Source organism: Octopus sinensis, linkage group LG2 (genome assembly GCF_006345805.1).
Source record: "Octopus sinensis linkage group LG2, ASM634580v1, whole genome shotgun sequence".
Classification (NCBI taxonomy): Eukaryota; Metazoa; Mollusca; class Cephalopoda; order Octopoda; family Octopodidae; genus Octopus; species Octopus sinensis.
In genome coordinates, this window is record NC_042998.1 from 68,925,487 (window position 1) to 68,948,778 (window position 23,292).

General features: G+C 38.9%; 1 protein-coding gene and 1 long non-coding RNA gene across 3 annotated transcripts in view; one reads left to right on the forward strand and one right to left on the reverse strand.

Moving 5' to 3' along the window:
• The window catches only part of LOC115228079 (DNA-directed RNA polymerase III subunit RPC2), a 139,033-nt gene that overhangs the window by 97,035 nt on the left and 18,706 nt on the right, over positions 1–23,292 (reverse strand). Inside the window, exons 1-6 of one of the 2 annotated variants that reach the window (XM_029798751.2) lie at positions 12,671–12,739; positions 10,575–10,664; positions 8,843–8,907; positions 6,781–6,856; positions 5,035–5,135; positions 4,036–4,245 (exon numbers count right to left, since the gene is read on the reverse strand). In XM_029798751.2, the coding sequence (XP_029654611.1) occupies positions 4,036–4,245; positions 5,035–5,135; positions 6,781–6,856; positions 8,843–8,907; positions 10,575–10,664; positions 12,671–12,739 (611 nt within the window). Of the gene's footprint in view, positions 1–4,035; positions 4,246–5,034; positions 5,136–6,780; positions 6,857–8,842; positions 8,908–10,574; positions 10,665–12,670; positions 12,794–23,292 lie in introns of those variants that run through there. The other variant, XM_036513923.1, reaches the window with a different exon arrangement.
• The window catches only part of LOC118768114, a 20,551-nt gene continuing 1,543 nt past the window's right edge, over positions 4,285–23,292 (forward strand). Inside the window, exons 1-2 of the long non-coding RNA XR_005003988.1 lie at positions 4,285–4,338; positions 20,432–20,439. This is a non-coding gene — a long non-coding RNA (uncharacterized LOC118768114). The remainder of the gene's footprint in view (positions 4,339–20,431; positions 20,440–23,292) is intronic.

Below are 23,292 nucleotides of genomic sequence, written 5' to 3' on the forward strand. Positions count from 1 at the left end.
CACAGTGTGTGTGTTTATTATTATTGGCGTTATGGCCCTCCCAAAACACAACAAGAATAATTACATAAAAATCAACAATGGTTAAAATCTATAAAATAGTCAAAAATTTAATAAATCTCTGAACGAGGTATAGACAGTAACTGCACGACACTGAAGTATATTTGCCATCTCAATATGGCTAACCACTAAGGGTGGATGTTACTGTAGCTTATAGCCCCAGGAAAACATCTCCAGCTGGCTTTAGGCACACTTTCTGTGTCCTATCGGTATTTGCAGATGACCTCCCTTTGCAAATACCGATAGGGCACAGAAAGTGTATCAATAGCCAGCTGGAGAAGATGTTCTCCTAGGGCTACAAGCTGCAGTAACATCCACCCTTAGTGGTTAACTATATTGAGATGGCAAATATACTTCAAATTTAAGATTTATCTTCTTTTAACCTGGTAACCAGAGTAAGGGAGATAACTGGTGTCAGAAACTAAACCCCCACATCCAAAATGACAAAAATGACACAAAAGAGCAAGACATGTATGTGTGGTTCAGGGCTTCAAGTTCATTCCTACTGTGCGTCACCTTGGGCAAGTGTCTCTGAGCAGACCAAAGCCTTGTAAATGGATTTAGTAAGCAGGAACTGAAAGAAGCCATTAAATATGCCATTCCATTCAATTCCTTCACCTTTTCTCACTCTGCAACGATGGTTTGGATTTCAAATCCTAATGTGGGAGAATGTAACAAGTCTTCCCAAATCAAGGGTACACCTCAATTAGCTGTGAACCCAGAACTCCACCAGGCCCAAGCCATTCATCACAACACCAATCTTCGATCCTCTTTATATACACCTATAAACCAGATTCCCACACCCACACCAACCTTGCCTGCACCACCCCTCCTCATCTAAAAAGAAAAAGATGGGAACCTTAGAAACCCTTTGATAAGAAACACCATGGTATACAATCCCACAGAGGTAGGCACTTCAAAGTAATATATATATAGATAGATAGATATAGATATACATACTATATGTAACAATTAGTCGGTTGCCATAATAAAACACAGAGTTTCAGATGTCAGGGCAGAAGTCTGCATCTCGTCAGTCATTAAGACAAACAAAAATGCTGACTGACAAGGTGCCGGAGCAGACTTCTGCCTTGACATCCGAAACTCTGAGTTTTATTATGGCAACCGACTAATTGTCACATACTGTATTATAGATAAATCCCCCTATTTACATAATATCGAGGTCTCATTCATTCTTCTGTTGTCATAATTATAATTAATATATATATATATATATATACACACACACACATTTATATGTACACATATATATATATATATATATGAATGTATGTATATATGTAATATGAGATAACAGTTTCACTATCAATAGGCAAGAAGCTGAAAATCTTTTGGCCCATGACACTCTATGGACCCTAAGTAAGGCATGTGTAAAATTTAAATGAAATCGGTTGGGTAGTTCTCGAGTTTTAGAGATTCACACATAGACACACACACACACACAGACACACATGCTCAGTTTTATATATATAGATTATTGGAATTGTATTAAAAATTGTTAAAATATTTTGTGTATAAGCAATTCATTGCACATAAATTTTAACCACAAACTCTGATGTGGATCCCCAAGGGTCATGTGGACCCTGATAAAGAACCACTGGTCTAGAGGCTAGTGTACATATAACAGAATATTCTGGGCAAAATACTTAAGCTCTCTGCAAATAAAATACACCAGGCTAACGAAAGGTAATGTGATTGGTATTGTACCCCAGAGAATCTGAAGCTGGAATGGGAAGTCTAAATCAAACACCAGTCAAATTTGTAAACTCATGGCTGCATTACCAACAGACTGATACATAAAAATGCATAAACCATCATCATTATCATCATTTAACGTCTGTTTTCCATGCTGGCATGGGTTGAACAGTTTGACTGGGGACTGGCAAGTCAGGAGGCTGCACCAGGCTCCAATCTGATCTAGCAATGTTTCAACAGCTGGATGCCCTTCCTAATGCCAACCACTCCAAGAGTGTAGTGAGTGCTTTTTACATGCCACTGGCACAGGAGCCTGTGAGGCAGCCCTGACATCGACACATTTGGATGATGCTTTTTACGTGCCACCGGCATGGGAGCCAGTCAGGGGATACTGGCATCGGCCATGTTCAGATTTTGCTTTTTACATGCCACTGGCATGGGAGCCAATCAGGCAGCCCTGGCATCGACCACATTTAGATAGTGCTTTTTACGTTGTCACTGGCAAGGGGCTAGTTAGGTGGCACTGGTCATTGGTTTTACTTGACTGGTGGCATTGGTTTTACTTGACTTAACAGGTTTTTCCAAGCGTATCATATCGCATGATATATAAAGCCCATTATCTATGCCTACTTTTCCATGTATATAATTGTGTGGGTGTGTATATTTGTTTACAGTTGCACTTCTCGATAGTCATTTGAGTAGATTTTATGTTATCTGAACGTGAATAATGCCAGGGCCACCTGACTGGCTCCTGTGCCAGTGGAAAGTAAAAAGCACAATCCAAACGTGGTTGATACCAGTGCAGTCTGACTGTCTCCCGTGCCAGTGGTTTTGGAGTGGTTGGCGTTAGGCAGGGCATCCAGCTGCAGAAACATTGCCAGATCAAATTGGAGCCTGGTGCAACCTCCTGGCTATCGAGACCTCAGTCAAACCGTCCAACCCATGCCAGCCTGTAAAAATGCACGTTAAACGATGATGATGATGATGATAATGTTTATACTTCAGGCAAGTAATTCAAATCTGCTTCGCAGGTGAATCAAGTATATGCTGCCATTGAGCATTGTTCCCGTTCACCTCCAGGTTGACTGGTTTTTGCCTAGCTTTGAAGAATGCTGCATATTTCTTAACACTTTACACTTTTAAAAGGGATTTTTAATGAAATATCGCAGCCTAAAAGCGTTTAACATTCACACATACATTCAAGTCGGTAACATAGATAATAAATTACATAACTTAAACGAAAAGGAGCAAAGGGAAATAACTCGGAGTAGCTAAAGTCATACATATGAACAAAAGCTAATAAAGGCTTATTAAATTAACACGGGGATCAAGAGAACGTCTGCCGTTACGTTCTGAGTTCAAATTCCGCCGAGATCGACTTTGCTTTCATCCTTTCAGGGTCGATTAAATAAGTACCAGTTATGCACTGGGGTCGATGTAATCGACTTAATCCCTCTGTCTGTCCCCTCTATGTTTAGCCCCTTGTGGGCAATAAAGAAATAAGAGAGCAATTGATTTGCAGACTCGGTAGAGCATCAAACATGTCTTGTAGTAACTCCTCCGGGTGTTTATGTTCTGAGTTCAAATTCCACTAATCAAAATCCAAGTGAGACCATAACCCATGGCCTATACCAGTGGTGTATAACCAGCCTATGAGTACCCTTCATTCATTGCACAATAAACTTTGCTTGTGAAGACCTATTGAGGCAAGTGAAATCAAAATCGCTGACGTGGCTGATGACAGTACTGCCTGATTGGCACTCATGCCAGTGGAACGTTAAAAGCACCATCCAAGTGTGATCGTTGCCAGCGTCAACTTACTGGCACAAGTGCTGGTGGCACGTGAAAAACAACATTCGAACGTGGCCGTTGCCAGTGCTGCCAGACTGGCTCCTGTGCAGGTGGCACATAAAAAACACCTTTTGAGCATGGTCATTGCCAGTGCTGCCTAACTGGTCCCCAGCTGGTGGCATGTAAAAAGCACCCACTATACTCTCGGAGTAGTTGGCGTTAGGAAGGGCAGCCACCTGTAGAAACTTTGCCAGATCAGATTGGAGTCTGAAGCAGCCTTCTGGCTCACAATGATGAGTTCCAAGAAATGAAGGTTTGAACAAAGGGCTACTAGCAACCCCTTCTCATCTAGCACCCTACAAAAATCATCCAAAGGAACCAAAGACAGCCAGTGTAGATGGACCAATGTACCATACAAACAAGAAACAGCTTAAAACAATAAAATGACAAGTGTAGGTGAGAAACCCTTACCTTGTTACGGAACATTCTATATAACCCTTTTTGTCAATGTCTACAATCATTCGATTCTTAGACATTTGTTCTTGGATGAGAATCACTTTCTCTGTTCCCTTCACAATAAAGTACCCTCCTGGGTCCATTGGACATTCTTTCAACTTGGCCAGCTCTGATGGACTCTTTCCAGTCAATACACAATTAGAACTTCTCAACATGATTGGCATTCTAGAATAAAAAAGAAATAGATAAGATTAATATGTAAGGTTCATAGGTGCAGGCAAGAGTGTGTGGATAAGATTCTTGCTTCCCAACCACATGGTTCCAGGTTCAGTCCCACAGCATGGCAACTTTTACTATAGCTCAAGGCCAATAAAAACCTTGTGAGTGGATTTGGAACATGGAATCTAAAAAGAAGCTCTGTCTGCCTGTATCTCTCTCCCTCTGTCTCTCTCTGTCTGTCTCTCTCTCTATCCTTCCTTGTCTTGACATCATTAGAGAGTTATATATAAACAAGCATCACTACTAAACCAGTGCAATCAACTGTTTCCAGTCTTTTGTGAAAAACACATGGAAACAGGTGAGGGTTGGCAACAGGAAGAGCATCCCTCTGTAGGAAATCTGTCTCAACTAATTCAATCTAAGCCATGCAAACAATGGGAAAGTGGACATCAAAATGAAATGGTGATTACTCTGTCAAATGTAATTGCTTATTTATTCACATTGTTTGGAATGGATCTTGCTTTGTCTCATAGCTTTGAGTGATGTGATTGTTCATTTTTAAAATGACATTGTAGGGTAGGTGAGAGAGGTTGGATTTGGCCAGTTTGAACAAAAAACATGTAGAATATTTTGGCTGGATATGGCTGGTTTGAATGCTAAAGAGTTAAGGCCAATAATTGTGAAGGGCAGCGAGCTGGCATCATCACCATCGTCATTTAACATCCGCTTTCCATGCTGGCATCGGTTTGACTGAGGCTGACCTCTCCTATTAAAATAAATTTAGTTTAGTCTTACCTTCCTATTGGCAGATTATTTCGAATAATTCTTTGTTGTCCTCTTGTATATTCAATATCAACAGTAATGGGAGCAGAATATGTCATGTCACGCAGACGGCACTTGAAAAAAAAAAGTTTAAATTATTTAATATCATCATCATTAGGAAGGGCATTCAGCTGTAGAAACTCTGCCAGATCAGATTGGAGCCTGGTGCAGCCATCTGGTTCGCCAGTCCTCAGTCAAATCGTCCAACCCATGCTAGCATGAAAAGCAGACATTAAACAATGATGATGATGATCTTGATCATCATCATCATCATTGTTTTAACAGTTACTTTTCCATGATTTCATAGGTCAGACAGAATTTTGGTAAGGCAGATTTTTCACAGCTAGACACCCTTCCTGTCGTCAACCTTCACTTGTTTCTAAGTAAGGAAATCTTTCCCCAGGGCCTCACATCTTGTTTATGAAAGACTGGAAATGAAGGGCATCACTTGTATGAGGGTAAACAATCATATGATGTCAAAACAAAGACACACAAACACAAGATGGGCTTCTTCGAGTTTCTCACAATGAAATCTACTCACAAGGATTTGGTTGGCCCAGGGCTATGGTGGGAGACACTTGTCCAAGATGCCACACAACAGAAGTGAACATGGACCCATGTGGTTGGGAAATGAACTGCTTAACCACACAGATAGGCCTCTATCAGTGTGCATGTTTTTAGAGTAAGTACATCATAACCCTGGATGTCATGATAGGCAACTACAAGGGAGTGTTGAAAAGTTCCTGGCTTTAAGGGTATCATGGAAGGCCTAGTTGGAGACCCAACCTTCCAAGTTCTTTTACAGGGCTTAGAAAAATACTAAAGGACCATTGCAGTAAGTGTGTGAATCTGAGAGGGGAATATGTTGGATAAAATCATAATCAACTGATCCTCCTGTATTTTCTTTTACCCAAACCCAGGAACTTTTCAGCACCCTCTTGTAAAAGATTTGGAGTCAAGACTGACATTTCCCTGTAAAACGCTGCCTTAAAAAACCCATCCACTCCTTATTGAAGAGAACATAAAAGTATTTCATTTTTGTATTTGTTTTGCAAAATTGTTGATGTGAACTCCAGTCATCATCATCATCGTCATTTAAGATCCACTTTCCATGCTGGCATGGGTTGGACAGTCTGACCAAGAGCTGGCAAGCCAGGAGGCTGCTCTAGGCTCCAATCTGATCTAGCAAGGTTTCTACAGCTTGATGCCCTTCCCAATGCCAACTACTCTGGGAGTGTTGAAATATATTTAGTTGTATCTTGGGAGGGTCACTATACCAAAACTACAAACACACAGAGACACACAATGGATACATGATGTCAAATGGTGATGATGAATTAGTTAGCCATTTAACTAATTGATTGTTTAATTAATCATTCAACTAACCAATCAGTACCTAACTTATTGATTAAACAACCATATGATGAAGCAAGTAATCAATTGGTTAATTGGAGAAATAGTTAACCAATTGACAAATAAAAAAATAGAAAATGAAATAGTGCCAGTGTGTGTGTTTATCATTGGCATAATGACCGTCCCAAGATACAAGATAATAACGTAATCAGTAAAAAACTGGCATTCATTATGCTTCTTAATTTATATTTAAATGGTTCCAATTTTTAAAAAACTTCTCACAGAAATAAAAAGCAGAAAATTGAAAAATACAATAAAAACAGGAAAAATGTGTGATATTTTCAGAAATTTGTAGAATTTACTTACTTCTTGTGGAGAAACTGGTTTAGTTATATTGAATCCTTCTTCAACATCAGGCATTCCAACATATATATTTAGGTATCTAAAACAAATATATTTTTCAAGTAAAGGTTAAATATCAATATATTTCAATCAGTGAGGAATGGGAGGATTGAGTGTGGCTGGCGATTTTGGCATGGCTGACAGGACATTCAACTTGCTTTGGTGACAACGCTTTTTGGTACTGGAGGCAAACATACATGCACAGAAATATACACATCACTTACCCTTTCCTCAGATGCATAAAAACAAATATACTCACACACATACACTGAAGGAGAGGCAACTTTATACTAAGACAAAAAAGAGAGAGGAAAGGAGTGAAAAAGACCAGAGCAGGACAGGTTTCTGGCTGAAGAGGAGCTGCATGACAAATTACATTTTAGAAGAGAAGATGGTGGGGAATAATTACCCAGGTGAAGGTAGAAATGACTTATCTATTTTTAATTACATTTTTTTTTTATTACTTACTACATTAATCATCCTTTAACATTTAAACTGGCCATATCTAGTCCAAATACTCTGCCTGTTTCATGGTCAAACTGGTCAGATCTGGCTTCTCACACCAACACTACAATGTCAAACTAAAAATAGTCACATCATCAAAATCTCAAAAAGCTGCATATATAATTAATTCAAAATAAAGTGGTTGAGCTCTTTTCGAATGTTGGACCTCACAGAGGCAAGGACCGAGACCTTTGGCATTATGTTGTACTTGAGAAGACCCATCAAGCCAAGTAAAATCAAACTTGTGGCAGATACCGGTGTCACGAATATGGCACCTGTGCTGGTGGCACATAAAAGCACCTTTCAAGCACTGTGCCTCACAGAGGCAAGGACCAAGACCATTTGGCATTATGTTGTGCTTGAGAAGAAGACCCATCAAGCCAGGTAAAACTGCAGTAGTGGCACATAAAAGCACCCATTACATTCTCGGAGTGGTTGGCATTGGGAAGGGCATCCAGCTGTAGAAATTCTGCCAGATCAGATTGAGCCTGGGGTAGCCTCTGGCTCACCAGTCCTCATTTAAACCGTCCAACCCATGCCAAAATGGAAAGCAGACATTAAACAATGATGATGATGATCCAGTCATAGAAACCATGCTAGATCAGACTGGAGTCTGATGCAGCATTCTGGCTTGCTAGCCCTGGTCAAACTGTCCAACCTATGCCAACATTTGACAGCAGACATTCAATGATGATGATGATGATGAAATAAGCATTACATCTGACAAAGTAACCCAAATGCCAATTGGTTAATCATTTTAAGACTAATAATCTAAATTAGTGGTCCTCAACCAGGATCCATATGACTCGGGGGGTGGAGGTCCATATAAGATTTTGTTGTTTCAATTTACCTGCAATAGATTGGTTAAGCTTATACAATGCGCAAATTATTTTAACTCATTTTTTTATTTTTATAATTCGTAATATTTACTCTTTTACTTGTTTCAATCACTTGACTGTGGCCATGCTGGAGCACTGCCTTTAGTCGAGCAAATCGGCCCCAGACTTATTCTTTGTAAGCCTAGTACTTATTCTATCGGTCTGTTTTGCTGAACCGCTAGATTACGGGAACGTAAACATACTAGCATCGGTTGTCAAGCGATGTTGGGGGAAAACATATACACACACGTACATTTTATATATATATATATATATATATATATACACACATATATACAACGGGCTTCTTTCAGTTTCCATCTACCAAATCCACCCCCAAAGATTCAGTCGGCCCAAGGCTATAGTAGAAGACACTTGCCCAAGGTGCCACGCAGTGGCACTGAACCCAGAACCATGTGGTTGGTAAGCAAGCTACTTACCACACAGCCACTCCTACGCCTATTCAATTATAAAAATATAATAGAATTTTTTTAAAACAATGAATGGCTATGAGAGTCCATCTGAGTTCAATACGAACCAAAGGGGTCCTCAGGCAAAAAACAATTGAGGACCTTAAGTCATAACAGACTTTTAACTAAAGGGAAATGCTTGAATAATTTGTAAAAGTTCATTAACAGACTTACTTCAGATAAAAATTCAAGTCAACATCACTAACAACTTTATCATTGGCCTTCATGATTTTCTTAATCTGGAAGCAAAAAAAATGACAATTAAAAAATATCTGTTAATTAAAATTACAATTATAACACAAACGATTTCAGACCTAAATGATGATTGTGAATAAGATTTCAAAGATATTCATTTTTGACTTTTTGATACAAGTGGGTTATATTAAACAATTTAAAAGAAATATTTGAAAACTGTCATTATATACATGTGTATATATGCATGCATCTTGCACAGGCACATGCAAAATAAACATCCACATACACACCTATTGTTTTTTTAAAGGCCCAGTTAAAAGTACCCCCTGATGCGTCATGCAATATGATATGATTGAGAAGACCTGTTAAGTCAAGTAAAACTAATATCGTAGCTGAGGCCAGTGCCCCTTGACTGGCTCCTGTGCTGGTGGCACATAAAGAGCACCATCCGAATGTGGCCGATGCCAGTACCCCCAGACTGGCTCCTGTGCCGGTGACACATAAAAAGCAACATCCAAACGTGATCAATGCCAAGCCCACCTGATTGGTTCCTGTGCCAGTGGTACGTAAAAAGAACCCACTACACTCACGGAGTGGTTGGCGTTAGGAAAGGCATCCAGCTGTAGAAACTTTGCCAGATCAGACTGGAGCCTGATGCAGCCTCCTGGTTTCCCAGACCCCAGTTGAACCATCCAACCCATGCCAGCATGGAAAATGGACGTTAAACGATGATGATGGACAAGCAACAGAAAGAGACACACAAACCATTTGGTAGGAGTTATATATATGTTAACTATTTAAAACAGTTTGACTCGGACCCATGCAGGAACCTAGCTTATCTGGCTCAGATACCTAAATTTGGCATTTCTAACTTGGAGTTTCTATGGCCAGATGCCCTTCCTGCCGCCTACCACACTTCTTTCCATGTAAGGTAATATATCACCAGACCTCATTCAAACTGTCCAACCCATGCCAGCATAGAAAACGAACGTTAAATGATGATGATGATGATGATTAATTAGAAATATTGATTAAAAGTATTGTTTTAGAACATTGGTGCTGGTGCCATGCAAAAAGCACCCAGTGCACTCTGTAAAGTGGTTGGCATTGGCAAGGGAATTCAGCTGTAGAAACCATGCCAAAGCAGACAACTGGAACTTGGTGCGGCTCCTGGCCTGGCCAACTCTGGTCAAACCATCCAACCCATAACAGCATGGAAAATGGTTGTTAAATGATGATGAACATTGCTTAACCCTTTCGTTACCAACCTGGCTGAAACTGGCTCTGAGTACAAATGTCTTGTTTTCATAAGTTTTGAATTAAAACCTTCCACCAAACCTTTGATCAGAACAGTTGAAAAAATAACAAAATAATAAAAAATGACAGAATACTGGAATTATTTAATATTTAGTGTGAAGCCCTTTAGCTTCAATCACACTTTGACATCTTCGACTGTATGAGGAAATAAAATTTTCAATTTCTTGCTGGGTGATCTTATTCCATTCTTCCTGAAGGGCATTCCATAATTCCTCGGTTGTTTTAGGATTTCTGGCTTTGGATGCGCTGTGGCTTTCATAGAAGATGGTGAAGGTGCCACACAGTGAAACTGAACCCAAGACCACATGGTCAGCAGGCAAGCATCTTAACCATACAGCTACGTCTCTACCTATAACAAGGTTAACAAGAGTAATTAACATAAAACTATGCATACCTCTACATTAATGAAGTAATTGAAGGAATCTATATGTTGTTTCACCAATCCTTTCACTTTCAAAAATGCTGGAAGCAATTTCCATTTGTCCTGAAAAAAAAACAAAAAAAAAATTATAATGGAGAAAATCACTTCAAGAGAAGATGTATGGTGTTCTGGCTTATTCAGGTAGTGACAGGACAAAACAAATGTATGCAGAGACAGTGGTGGATGAGTAAAGACAGAGTTTGGAGATGAGAAAGTGGCTGAAAGTGTTTAGTGAGTCTTATAGAGTTAAGCACATGCGTAGCTCCTGGCTGTGCAGACAGTTAAGAAGCAGTGTGAGATCTTGAAAAGTTGGACCAGTGTGAGAGCTTGGAAAAGTTGTACGCATAGAGAGACCTTAAGTCTGACTCCACAGTGTAAGAGACAGAAAGAAAAGTAAAGGGATAAAGTTGTCTTCAACGGGGGAAATGAAACAGCTCTATAATTACTGGATGTGACTGGAGGACATTGGGAAGTGGTAGGAACTAATATGATATTTGTTAAAACTTGCTGCTCCCGAGTTGTCTTTTCCTTTTTGTTTACTGAATTCACTAACCTGGTGACTTTATCTGATATATTACTTGGAAAAGTCATGAATTTACATTTGTAGCATCTTTGTTTTGTATTCATTAATAGTTTTATAGTACGGTCCACTATGAAGTGGCAAAAAATTTCGTCGTATATCTACGACTTGGGTATTAACACAATGACAAAGGGTGCAGTGAATTTCGTCAGTGAGCCGGTCATTACATTTACGACGAACTTTTTTGAAACTTCGTTGAATGCAATACTACCAAGAAACAAAACAATGAAAAATAAGAATACATATGCGTGCACATACATTATATAGGTAATTGTTCAGTATAGTTATATTAAAAAAGTAAATAAAAATTAAGGGGGAGATAAGTAGTAAAAGAAACAAAGGGACACTTTACCTTAAATATATACATATACATCACACACACACCGATCAGAGAGTGACCATTGGTTTCGCACTTATGGTCACTCTCTGGCCGGCCATAACAAACTTCTAAATATATTACTGCTCAAATGTTTTAGTGTGTTTCTTTTACGGATAAATAAACTACTGATGACGTATGTATATATATATATATACACATACATACTTTTTCACTTCCCGAGCGTTATACTAATACATCTGTTTGTTGTCTACACCACCCGTCTTCGTCTTTTGTTTTTTTGTGAATCCTCCCCATCTATATATATATATATCCAGCGGTCAGACATCACTGCTGTTTCTTATAAAGTATGGAATGTATGTTTTTGTAGGCGGGAAAATATGAACTTAGATTTGTAAGGAATGAGGTTTATAACACGAAACACTTATAACATTTATGGAGAAGTAACTTCATTTGCATCTAAGAATTTCAAAACTAAAAACATTCTGCATCCGATAAGAATTAGATATGAAACTTTATTTTAAAATGTCATTAAATGAAAATATAAAATATTGCATCAGTTTCAGACAACGATAAAAGATAATTGTATAAACGCATACCTTAACCAGTAGAGATACACTGTTAACATGTATGTCTGTGCTTCAGAAATCAGAAACTTCAACCAATGTTTACCCCTCTCACGTGGACTTATTTATCGGATGCTTTCATATATTTAGAATGCCAATTTAATAATTATCGTATTTGTTGGCATAAAAGACTCACCCCATTTTAGTGCATAAAAACATATAGCAAGGCATACAGGATCCGGGGCGAATATGCATCTTCTATGTCATAAAATACAGTATATTTCAATTTCTGAAGAGAGTATATAACCACAAATTTAGTGAAGAGGATTTGGTGGTGTACATGCCTTTCTATAAAACAGAAGTGGAATTAGCTGCAGCTGAGAATCAAGAACGGGTCGCAGACTTTGCTCGAAGGCAACTCCATTTCTTCAGGAATTTTATATCGATAAGCTTCTTTTGTGCGTGTGCTTATGGTGTGCAAAAGAACAAGACTCAAAATATCATCGCATGTTTAAAGTCTTCTGACACTGTACGAGACAAAACGACCGAATGAAAGACAAAAATGTAATTATTTTAAAGAATTTACCTCAATTTTCTTCACTGGTTGAGTTAATTCGATTTTGTCAAGCTTCCATAAGTCCTCAAGTGTCTCCATTCTTGTTTTCTTTCACCAAACCGAAATTAACTGCTATTTATCCAACATCAATCACTATAACAACATCAAAAAGAAAAACGTAAACATGTGCGCCGGTTGATAGACCGGAAGCCAGAACTTTAAAGGTACGGACTTCCGGTATTGGGAGTTAACGACCTTGTCACACGCGACTTGGTATATTTACTAACAAAGAAATTTATTTACCCACAAAGCGCTGGGATTTGCACTTACATAGCATGGACTGCTATGAAAATGAGACTACCATGCACGCATAAAAAAAAAAACATCTGAAAAGTCATTAGTTGAACTATTAGTCCTCTTGCATTCTGGGGGTGAGGTATCGGACCGTTTGAGTGACATCAGACCCCAACAAACACGCATCGGTCTGGGCCACGATCGTGGCCTGTCGACCTGTGCCTGACGGCCACGATCGTGACCCGTCGCGCTTTATGTGTTAATTATTTTATAGATATAGATTAAGACAACGGAAACAGATTTATTGTGGTATTAGAATATATCCTTTATTTGTTTCAAGCACTAAATTGCGGCCGTGCTAGAGCACCGCCCTGGAGAATGTTTTTAATAGTATGAATTGACCAAATATTTTTTTTTTATGCCTGGTACTTATCCTTCAATTTTGTCGACCGCTAGTGTTACGGGGACGTAAACACACCAACACTAGTTGTCAGGCGGTAGTGGGGACAAACACACATACATCTGAACGTACATGCATACGTACATACATACGTACATACATACATACATACATACATACATACATACATACATACATACATACATACATACGTACTACATGCATACATACATACAAGTATACATACATGCATACATACATGCATACATACATGCATGCATACATACATACATACATACATATATACATGCATACATACATACATGCATGCATGCATACATACATACATACATACATGCTGTGTTGTTGATGTTGAAATTCCAATGAAGGAGCCTCGGATCTAGGTTAGAAACAGGTTCCTTCTCCATTAGCAAGAAATCTTGAAATAACTGAATAATGACATACATCCGAGCGTGGTCGTTGCCAGGGCTACGGATTGGCACCTGTGCTGGTGGCACATACAAAGCACCATTTGAGCGTGATCGTTGCCAGCGTCGCCTTACCAGCACATGTGCCGGTGGTATGTGAAAAACAACATTCGAGCGTGATTGTTACCATTGCCGCCGGACTGGCTCCCATCCAGGTAGCACGTAAAGAACACATTTTGAGTGTGGTCGTTGCCAGAACCGCCTGCCAGGCCCTCGTGCCGGTAGCACATGAAAGCACCCACTACACTCTCAGAGTGGCTGGCGTGAGGAAGGTCATCCAGCTGTAGAAACTTTGCTAGATCAGAATGAGTCTGGTGCAGCCTCTGGCTCACCAGTCCTCAGTCAAACCGTCCAACCCATGTCAGCATGGAAAGCGGACGTTAAACGATGATGATGATGATGATGACACAGCCACAGGATAGATACCAGCCTGTCTGGAGCAAAATATGGCTGAGCTTGAGTTATTGGGGGAAGAATGCAAATCCTTAACTGATGCACTACAAATGATCACGATATCTGGGACCATAAAAGTCTGCAACACAATTCTTAAGATCTAAAGTATGATGAACAAAATAAGATGCATTTCTTCACAACCTTGCTACCATATAGGTGGCTTATCAAAATTTACTTTAAATTAAAAAGAGGACAACGTACGTACGTACATACATACGTACATATGTACATACGTACATACATACATACATACATACATACATACATACATACATACATACATACATACATACATACATATTGGGTTGTCCGGAAAGTTGGTGCCGATTTATAGCACCTTACCTTTCGACTTATTTTAGAACATGGTTGAGTCCATAAAATAGGATTTGACTACACATTTATTTAGAACATAGTTTAAGCTATCTTTTCATGAGTTACAGAATTAGCCTGTGTTAATTCTGTAACCCTTTAAAATGGAAGATAAGAAAGTTCATTTTCGGCATTTGATGCTTTGGGAACCAGACAAAAATTGCTGCAGCTCGGCTGGGATGTGTTACCCCACCCTCCATATTCACCAGATATTACTCCTTCGGATTTCCACTTGTTCAGGTCTCTGCAGAATAGTCTTAATGGTAAAAATTTCAATTCCTTGGATAACGTAAAAAGATACCTTGATGAATTATTTGCCATGAAACCACCTCAACTCTGGGAAGAGAGTATTTTCATTTAAAGAAAGATGAAGACACACTGGGCAACAAAATGGTCCAATTATCATTATTATTATTACTTATTAAGTCGGGGGGCTGGCAAAATTGTTAGCACGCCGAGCAAAGTGCTTAACAGTATTCAGCCCGCCTTTGATGTTCTGAATTCAAATTCTGCCGAGGTCGACTTAGTGTTTCTTCATTTCGGTGTCGACATATTAAGTACAGTGAAACCCAGGGGTAGATGTAATTGACTAGTCCCCTCACCATAAATCTCTGGCCTTTAGTAGAAATGATTTTTTTTTCTTATTAATTCACTGATTGCAGACGGTCTGTTTTTTACTGTTCTTTTTCGCGCAAATATCGGCCTTATGAATTTCTCTACACCATGCATTTTACTTGTTTCTAATATTGGACTGAGAATATATTGGAACACCGCTTTGAAAAAGACCATCAGTGCTTATTTCAGTGTGATACCTATTTATCGATTTCTTTTTGTCGAACCATTATACCCAGGTTGACTTTTCAAAACGTTTATCTCTGCAAAGAAATTCGTCAAGCATATCAGAAGTAAAATCGACAAAAACCAAGAAATAGATCCTAAGGGAAGTAACAGCTGTTGACTTAATGATCCCTGCTCAAACGACGAGTTATCTCCCTTGTTTTTTAATATTTTTGTTGCAAAAGCGATGAGCTGGCAGAAACGTTAGCACGACGGGCGAAATGCTTAGCAGTATTTCGTCTGCCGCTACGTTCTGAGTTCAAATTCCGCCGACCTCGACTTTGCCTTTCATCTTTTCGGAGTCGATAGATTAAGTACCAGTTGCGTACTGGGGTCGATCTAATCGACTGGATCTTCCCCCAAAATTTCGGGCCTTGTGCCTTTAATAGAAAAGAATATTTGTGTAGCTTTTCTATTTAGTCTTTTAGTTTGGATGGCCCTCGAGGCCTTTACGAGGGATGTAGGAAGTTACATTCTAACTAGCGACTTGGTTCGAATGCTCGAGGTACCACAGATTAGGGGGCAAGGAAACCCGAATGATGGATTATGTCTAAAAGGTCATACCACGATTTGAACTTAGAACGCATAGAACACACACAAATACGACAAAACAACCGTCAGCTGATGTTTTCACAGTCCCAACCAATCTACCACTATGGATAAGCTTATTTTTTTTAACTTTATTCTCTACGCCAAAAAATTGGGAAGAAATTTAGTCTTCGATAGAATTTGATTTCAGAGAGTCAGGACAAATGATACGAAGTATTCCATGCTTAGGCTCTAACCACCGGTAAATTAATAGTCTTTTGTCCAAAAGAAGGGTTTCATATTTTCAGATTGCAAATTTGCATGTATAAAATGACAGTTTGTGGTACAAAACCCAAATTGATAAATTTGCATTATTTCGGTTTGTAATCATAAATTGAAAGGGACAATATGAACACTTTGACAATATCCAGCGAGTCCAACAGCTAGCTACTTATCACACATTTCATCGGATTTAGTAACAACAAAACTCAGTTTTTCAGATTTTTAATTTTCCCGCAACTCTATCTAAATTTTTCACCATTTTTTTTTTCTCACTTCGTCTACACACTTAATGATTCAGAGATTACGTTTTTCAAAGAAGTTTTGTATTTTGCTTTTGTTATTACTGTCTTTGAAATTCCAAACCTAAAAAAATTTCAATAACTCTTTATGAAAAAGGTGAATGGCATTTCTTTAATAAAACAGCTTTTACTAGATTTTATCGAAAGACCTCTTTATCTTGTGGAACACTACTATTGTTCCGCGAAACTCCAAGCAATCTTGATGTAAAGGCTCGTCTGTTTTGCAATTTGCTTCTGAAATTTCCTTGAACGTTCAAAGATTATCAAATCTTTCCTGTTAATATATTGTTTTGGTGCATAATTACTGCGGCTTCTTTTCAACAAATTTTATTCAACAAAAACAACAATATTTCACAAAAACATCTTTAAATGACGGTCTGACCGTCTGCCAAGCAAATGGGAAGCAGTAATTGAAGTAGATGGTGAATATGCTCCGGAATAATCATTTAAAGAAGTTTTTGTTATATATTGTAAGTTGGCTTTTCAGAGTATTTATTTATAAACAAAAATCATACGTCAGCAAGAATATCAAATATTGGTTTCGTGGGAGGGGGAAAGTTGATTATATCGACCCCAGTACTCAACTGGTACTTATTTTATCGATCCCGAAATGATTAAAGGCAAGGTGATGTTGGAAGTCAGAGCATAAAGACAGACGAAATGTCGTTAAGTATTTTGGCCGGCGAGCAAACGATTCTGCTGACTTGCCGCTTTAGGAACATCAAATATTAATTCAATTTACGGAGATGTACTTGCATAGCAAGTGACTTGATCTGGGATCGTGTGCTGAAACAAAAGCAATTGCAGCGTGGAATATATTTGCAAGCCATTCAAGAACACACAAAAACTGCTAGTTTCATTTCAACATTTAAACTTCATTTGTATCAAACAAATATTTAGACTTGGGTAACGTCCCTAAACTCTCATGTCGATACAATCAACTTGCCCCCTCCCGCGAAACCAATATTTGATATTCCTGCTGATGTATGTTCCTGTCCCCTGACAAAATTGCTGCCGTAATTCAATTGAGAAATACATATAAGGGAGATAACAGGTGTTGGCTTATTGTCACTTAAATAGGAGTTACTTCCCCATACACCATACTGCTAAAATTCATCAATGTTATATATTCTTTAGCCGATGTGCTTGGCTGCGAGCTGACAGAAACGTTAAGCACGCCGGGCGAAATGCGTAGCCTTATTTCGTCTGCCACTACGTTCTGAGTTCAAATTCCACCGAGGTCGACTTTGCCTTTCATCCTTTCGGGGTCGATTAAATAAGTACCAGTTACGCACTGGAGTCGATATAATCGACTTAATCCGTTTGTTCTCTCTGTGTTTAGCCCCTTGTGTGTAGTAAAGAAATAGGTATTTTGTCTGCCGCTACGTTCTGAGTTCATATTCCGCCAAATTCCGAAAATTAAGTACCAGTTGCGTACTGGGGTCGATTTAATCGACTGGTCCCTTCCCCAAAATCTCGGGGCTTGTTCCTAGAGTAGAAACGGATATTCTTGGGACTTCAAGGGTTTCGGATTTCGAAATGAGTGTATATTTGACTATGAAATGAGAGTTCAAGGGCGTTGCCCAAGTCTAAAATCGCTTTTTTTTTTGTTTTGTTTTGTTTTCTTAAAAGAATTTATAATGGTACTGTAGAATAGTTTCGTAATAGCTAACACTTCCGCATAGGAAAAGAAAACGGACATTGAATGCGAGGGTGGCGATGTAAAAATATTTTAATTTTTCATAACAAAGTTTTGCACAATCATAACTCACATTGCATGAAACACATGAATATTTTCAAACGATGGAAACAATAAATTCTTTTTCTCTTTTCCTTCTCCATAAAGTAGTAATTACTTTTCCGAAAATCCGAGGCCCTTTTACAGAAATCAGGCGCCAACCCAGTTACAAACATGTGAGTCTCTCAAAGCACATCCGTAATTTTCATTTTCGTCCAACCCGGACAGGATGACGTTACTTCACAGCAACTGATGTTTCTCCACGTAGCTAGCAACATCTGTGTGTTTCCTGGGAATTTTCCAAGTGCTTTCTGGAATTTTCCATTTGTATCACCTCTCTATGTTTCAGATAAAGAATTATCAGCTGTTATGATTTATAGCAGAGGCACAATGTCAAAGCTGTTGGTGAAGAGTAGAGCCAGTCCTATCAACTCCACTCTTTGACTAACTAGGATTTATATTACAGACATTGGAAAGATGACTGCGTGTGTGTGTGTGTGTGACTTCTAGGATTTCGGAAACTCTCCATCCGATTGCGCTCAAATTTGATTTGTAGATACCAACGGTATCAGGGCGTGTATAAGTCTTGAAAAAATTACAAAAATCGATTCCAGGTGGGAACGCGATCGATAAAGCAGTGGGAAATCATTTTTCTTAGGAAAATCGTTTTGCTGGTGTCTCAAATTTAGGTTAAATCAGTTGTTTCTCAAAGGGGAGGCCTATGGGACGGTCGGACAAGTTGTTTTGATAAAATTTGGTTTAAATGTTTGACCACTAAGTACCGTCCATTGGACGGTGGGGCGTTTTACTCGTGTGTGTGTGTGTGTGTGTGTGTGTGTGTGTGTATACAGGGTACAATGGGAAAAGTGTCACTATTTTATATTTTTATTTCGAGCATGTACTGAGAAGAGCATTATCGCTGTGAAAACAACATCCATTCATGAATTTATTTATTTATTTTTTTTTTTAAATACATATTTTACCTGTGAATTTGCGTGTGTAATCTGAGAATGCATACAATGAGCTTCTCTGGCCTAGGTGTACGGAAAACACTCGGCCAGAAATGGAAGAAAATTTGAAGAAAGAAGGAAAAAAAACAATATGAATAATAATAACATCGAAAAATACCCCAAGACACCTAATGAAGGCTGGAGGGTATATCAGCCAAAAGGTTGTGTTAACAACAAACAAGATGAGGACAAATATCTGTCGAATGTAAATAATATATATCAAGTAATGATGTATATATATAATCAAATTCGATGACAGCACCGCATGACTGGCATCTGTGCTAGTGGAGCGCTAAGAGCACCATCCAAGCGTGATCGTTGGCAAGGCCGCTGACTAGTTCCCATGCCGGTGGCATGTAAAAAGCATCATTCGAGCATGATCGTTACCAGCGTCGCCTTACTAGCACTTGTGTGAGGGCGCGTGGCTTAGTGGTTAGGGCATTCGGCTCATGATCGTAAGGTTGTGAGTTCGATTCCCGGCGACGCGTTGTGTCCTTGAGCAAGACACTTTATTTCACGTTGCTCCAGTCCACTCAGCTGGCAAAAATGAGTTGTACTTGTATTTCAAAGGGTCAGCCTTGTCACTCTCTGTGTCACGCTGATTATCCCGAGAACTACGTTAAGGGTACACGTGTCTGTGGAATGCTCAGCCATTTGCACGTTAATTTCACGAGCAAGCTGTTCCGTTGATCGTATCAGCTGGGACCCTCGTCGTCGTAACCGGCGGAGTCTTTTTTTTTTTAACTGTCACTTGTGCCGGTGGTACGTGAAAAACAACATTCGAGCGAGGGCGTTGCCAGTGCCGCTGGACTGGCTCCTGTGCAAATGACATGTAAAACACCATTTGCCAGTACCGTCTGACTGGCCCTCGTGCCTGTGACACGTAAAAGCACCACTACACTCTCGGAGCGGTTGGCTGTAGAAACTTTACCAAATCAGATTAGAGCCTGGTGTAGCCTTCTGGCTTTCCAAGTCCTCAGTCAAACTGTCCAACTCATGCCAGTATGGAATGTGGACGTTAAACGATGATGATGATGATATGGGTCTTTCACACTTTAACCCTCACCTGCTAACATAAAGCTCCTCCCATCAGGTCCTGGGGTCAATTTCTTCAACTAAGGCGGCGCTCGAGCATGACCGCTCTGAAACAACTGAAAGGAATGAAAGAATGTAAGAACATGTGTGTGCATGAAAGTGTATGTGTGTGTGTGTGTGTGTGTGTGTGTTCAAGTGTGTAAATATATACATTCTTTAGTTGTGCTGGTGGCACATAAAAAGCACCCCTTACACTCTGTAAAGTGGTTGGTGCTAGGAAGAACGTCCAGCCATAGAAACAATATTAGAGTCTGGGCAGCTCCCTGGCATTACCAGCTCCTGTCAAACCATCCAACCCATACCAACATGAAAAACAGATGTATGATGTATGATGATGATGATGTATGATGAAGATGGTGGTACATTCATTCAAGCTTTTTGTGTCATCAATTTTCACAATCCTTTCTGCAGATGTTAAGCTGTTTCCTTAGGAAATACATTTAATTCTATTGATGTCATTCTGTTTTCTTGTAAATAAAACTAATAACTTCCTTCCTACGGAAGGAAATGGGGAAATCCTTCAACTTAAAGAACAATCCACGTTGCTTTGATGGTGGTGGTGGTGGCGTCGGCGTCGGCAGTGGTGGTGGTGGCATCGGCGTCGGCAGTGGTGGTGGTGGTGGCGGCAGCGGCGGCGGCAGTAGTGCTTTATCTACTAGGGGATAGCTGGTCTCTCTACTGGGTCAACATTTGGCAGGCTCTCCTCCTCCCATTCATTCTCCACATTCAGCAGTCTTTCATAATGGCTTCTCCAAGCCTCTTTCTTTTCAGAAACATTAAAAGTAAGTGCACCATCATCCATGCGGACACATTTCTCTCCTGTGACATCACAATTTTCTCTCACACACTGTCTAGCAATCCGAAATACCTGTTCTTTGGTCCTCATGTCACTGGACATTGGCAAACTTCTTCTTTTCCACTTCACTCTTGGCTATGTATACCTGCCACCCAGCCTCCCTTTTGACTACCTGGTACAGTTCCCTGCTACCCACATCCTTCCAGGCTTTCCAGACCTGTTTCTTTGCTCTAATGGCTTTGTCTGCCATACTATTCCACCACCACGTAACTCTAAGTCTGGAAGGGACTTTGCACCATCCACAGACTTGGTCTGTGGCACACAGCAAGCTGTCCCGTAGGAATTTCCAGCTACCTTCTATGTCCGATGTCTGTAGCTCCTCCTCCCTCTCATCAAATTTCTTGATGAGGATGTCCCTAAATCTCTGACAATGTGAAGGGTTCTTTAGCTTCCAAATCCTTCTTTCCTGGATTGATCTGCTTCTTGATATCATTCTGACCTCAAGCCTAAAGTCACTAATGACTAGCCTATGCTGGTGGGTACATTCTTCACCCAGGTGAGAATGAAATCAATCTCGCTAGCAGAGTCCCCTGATTGATAGGCTATAAGGTGGCTGTTTGGCTTCCTGAAGTTAGTGTTGCAGATTAAAAGGTTGCATGCATCACAGAACTCCAGTAGCCTAGTTCCCTCATCGTCTCGGGTGCCAGTACCATGGCTACCATGTATCCCAGTGAAGATATCAGATACCCGCCCAACATGCCCATTAAAACTCCAGCCACAAAGATGAGGTCATTGCCACTCGTCTTTGAGGTGGCCTGTAGAAGAGTATCATAAAAGTGGTCCGTCTGATCATTTGGTAGACCCGCATGTGGGGTGTAGGCAGAGATAATTATAGCTGTGCTTTCAGTTTATATATATATATATATCTATATATATATGTATGTATAGGTATAATATATATATATATATAATATTATATATAGATATATATATTATATATATATATAATTTGTTATATATATATCATATAATTAATTAATAAGGGTGAGAGAATTAGATACTAATTTAATAGTATATCTATTCTACACCAAGTGGCCCTATGCTCCGAGAAACCTGGATTATTATAATATTTTATAATATATTATAATATTTTTACAAAAATAATATGAGGTGGTCACTATATGGCTCACTCTAGCACCATTAATCCAAAAGGTTTCAACCACAAAAATACAGTTTTTCCCATGAAAGTCAGTACGATTGTTAGCTCACACGGACAGGGCAAATAAAAAATAACAAAAAATACAGATTATTTTGGGACATATTATACATTACAATTATACATTTAATTCATTAATAGCGAAACAAATTGTCCACAAATAATCTGTATTTTTGTTATTTTTTATTTGCCCTGTCCGTGTGAGCTAACAATCGTCTGACTTTCATGGGAAACATGTAGTTTTGTGGTTGAAACCTTTGGATTAACTGGTGCTAGAGTGAGCCATATAGTGACCACTCTCTATATTTATTTATATTATATATATACATAACATATATCTATTATATATATAATATATATATTATATATATATATATGTATATATATATATATATATAATTGTGTATATATATAGTATATTATATATATACATGTATATATATATATATATATATATGTATACTACAAATTAGAGAATGGAGAAACATACTTAAATCAATAAAACATCAACTATCCGATGATACCCAATCATACTTTAATACACCATTACATATGAGTAAAGGCATTATATAAAATGAGATATACGAATAGTAAAAAGATAAAGAGATATAAGTAAAAATTTTTCAAATATAATATGCAATTAAATCAAAACTGACCAGCTGTTTCGGCAGTGAGGGCAGTCCATACCTCATTTAAACCTCTTAGCCATAAAGGCAGGTATAAATGAGGCATTAACAAGATGCCCCACGGCCTCTTCAGAGAATTACTATTACTGTATATCTCATTTATATAATGCCTTTACTCATATGTAATGGTGTGATTAAAGTATTGATTGGGTATCATCGGA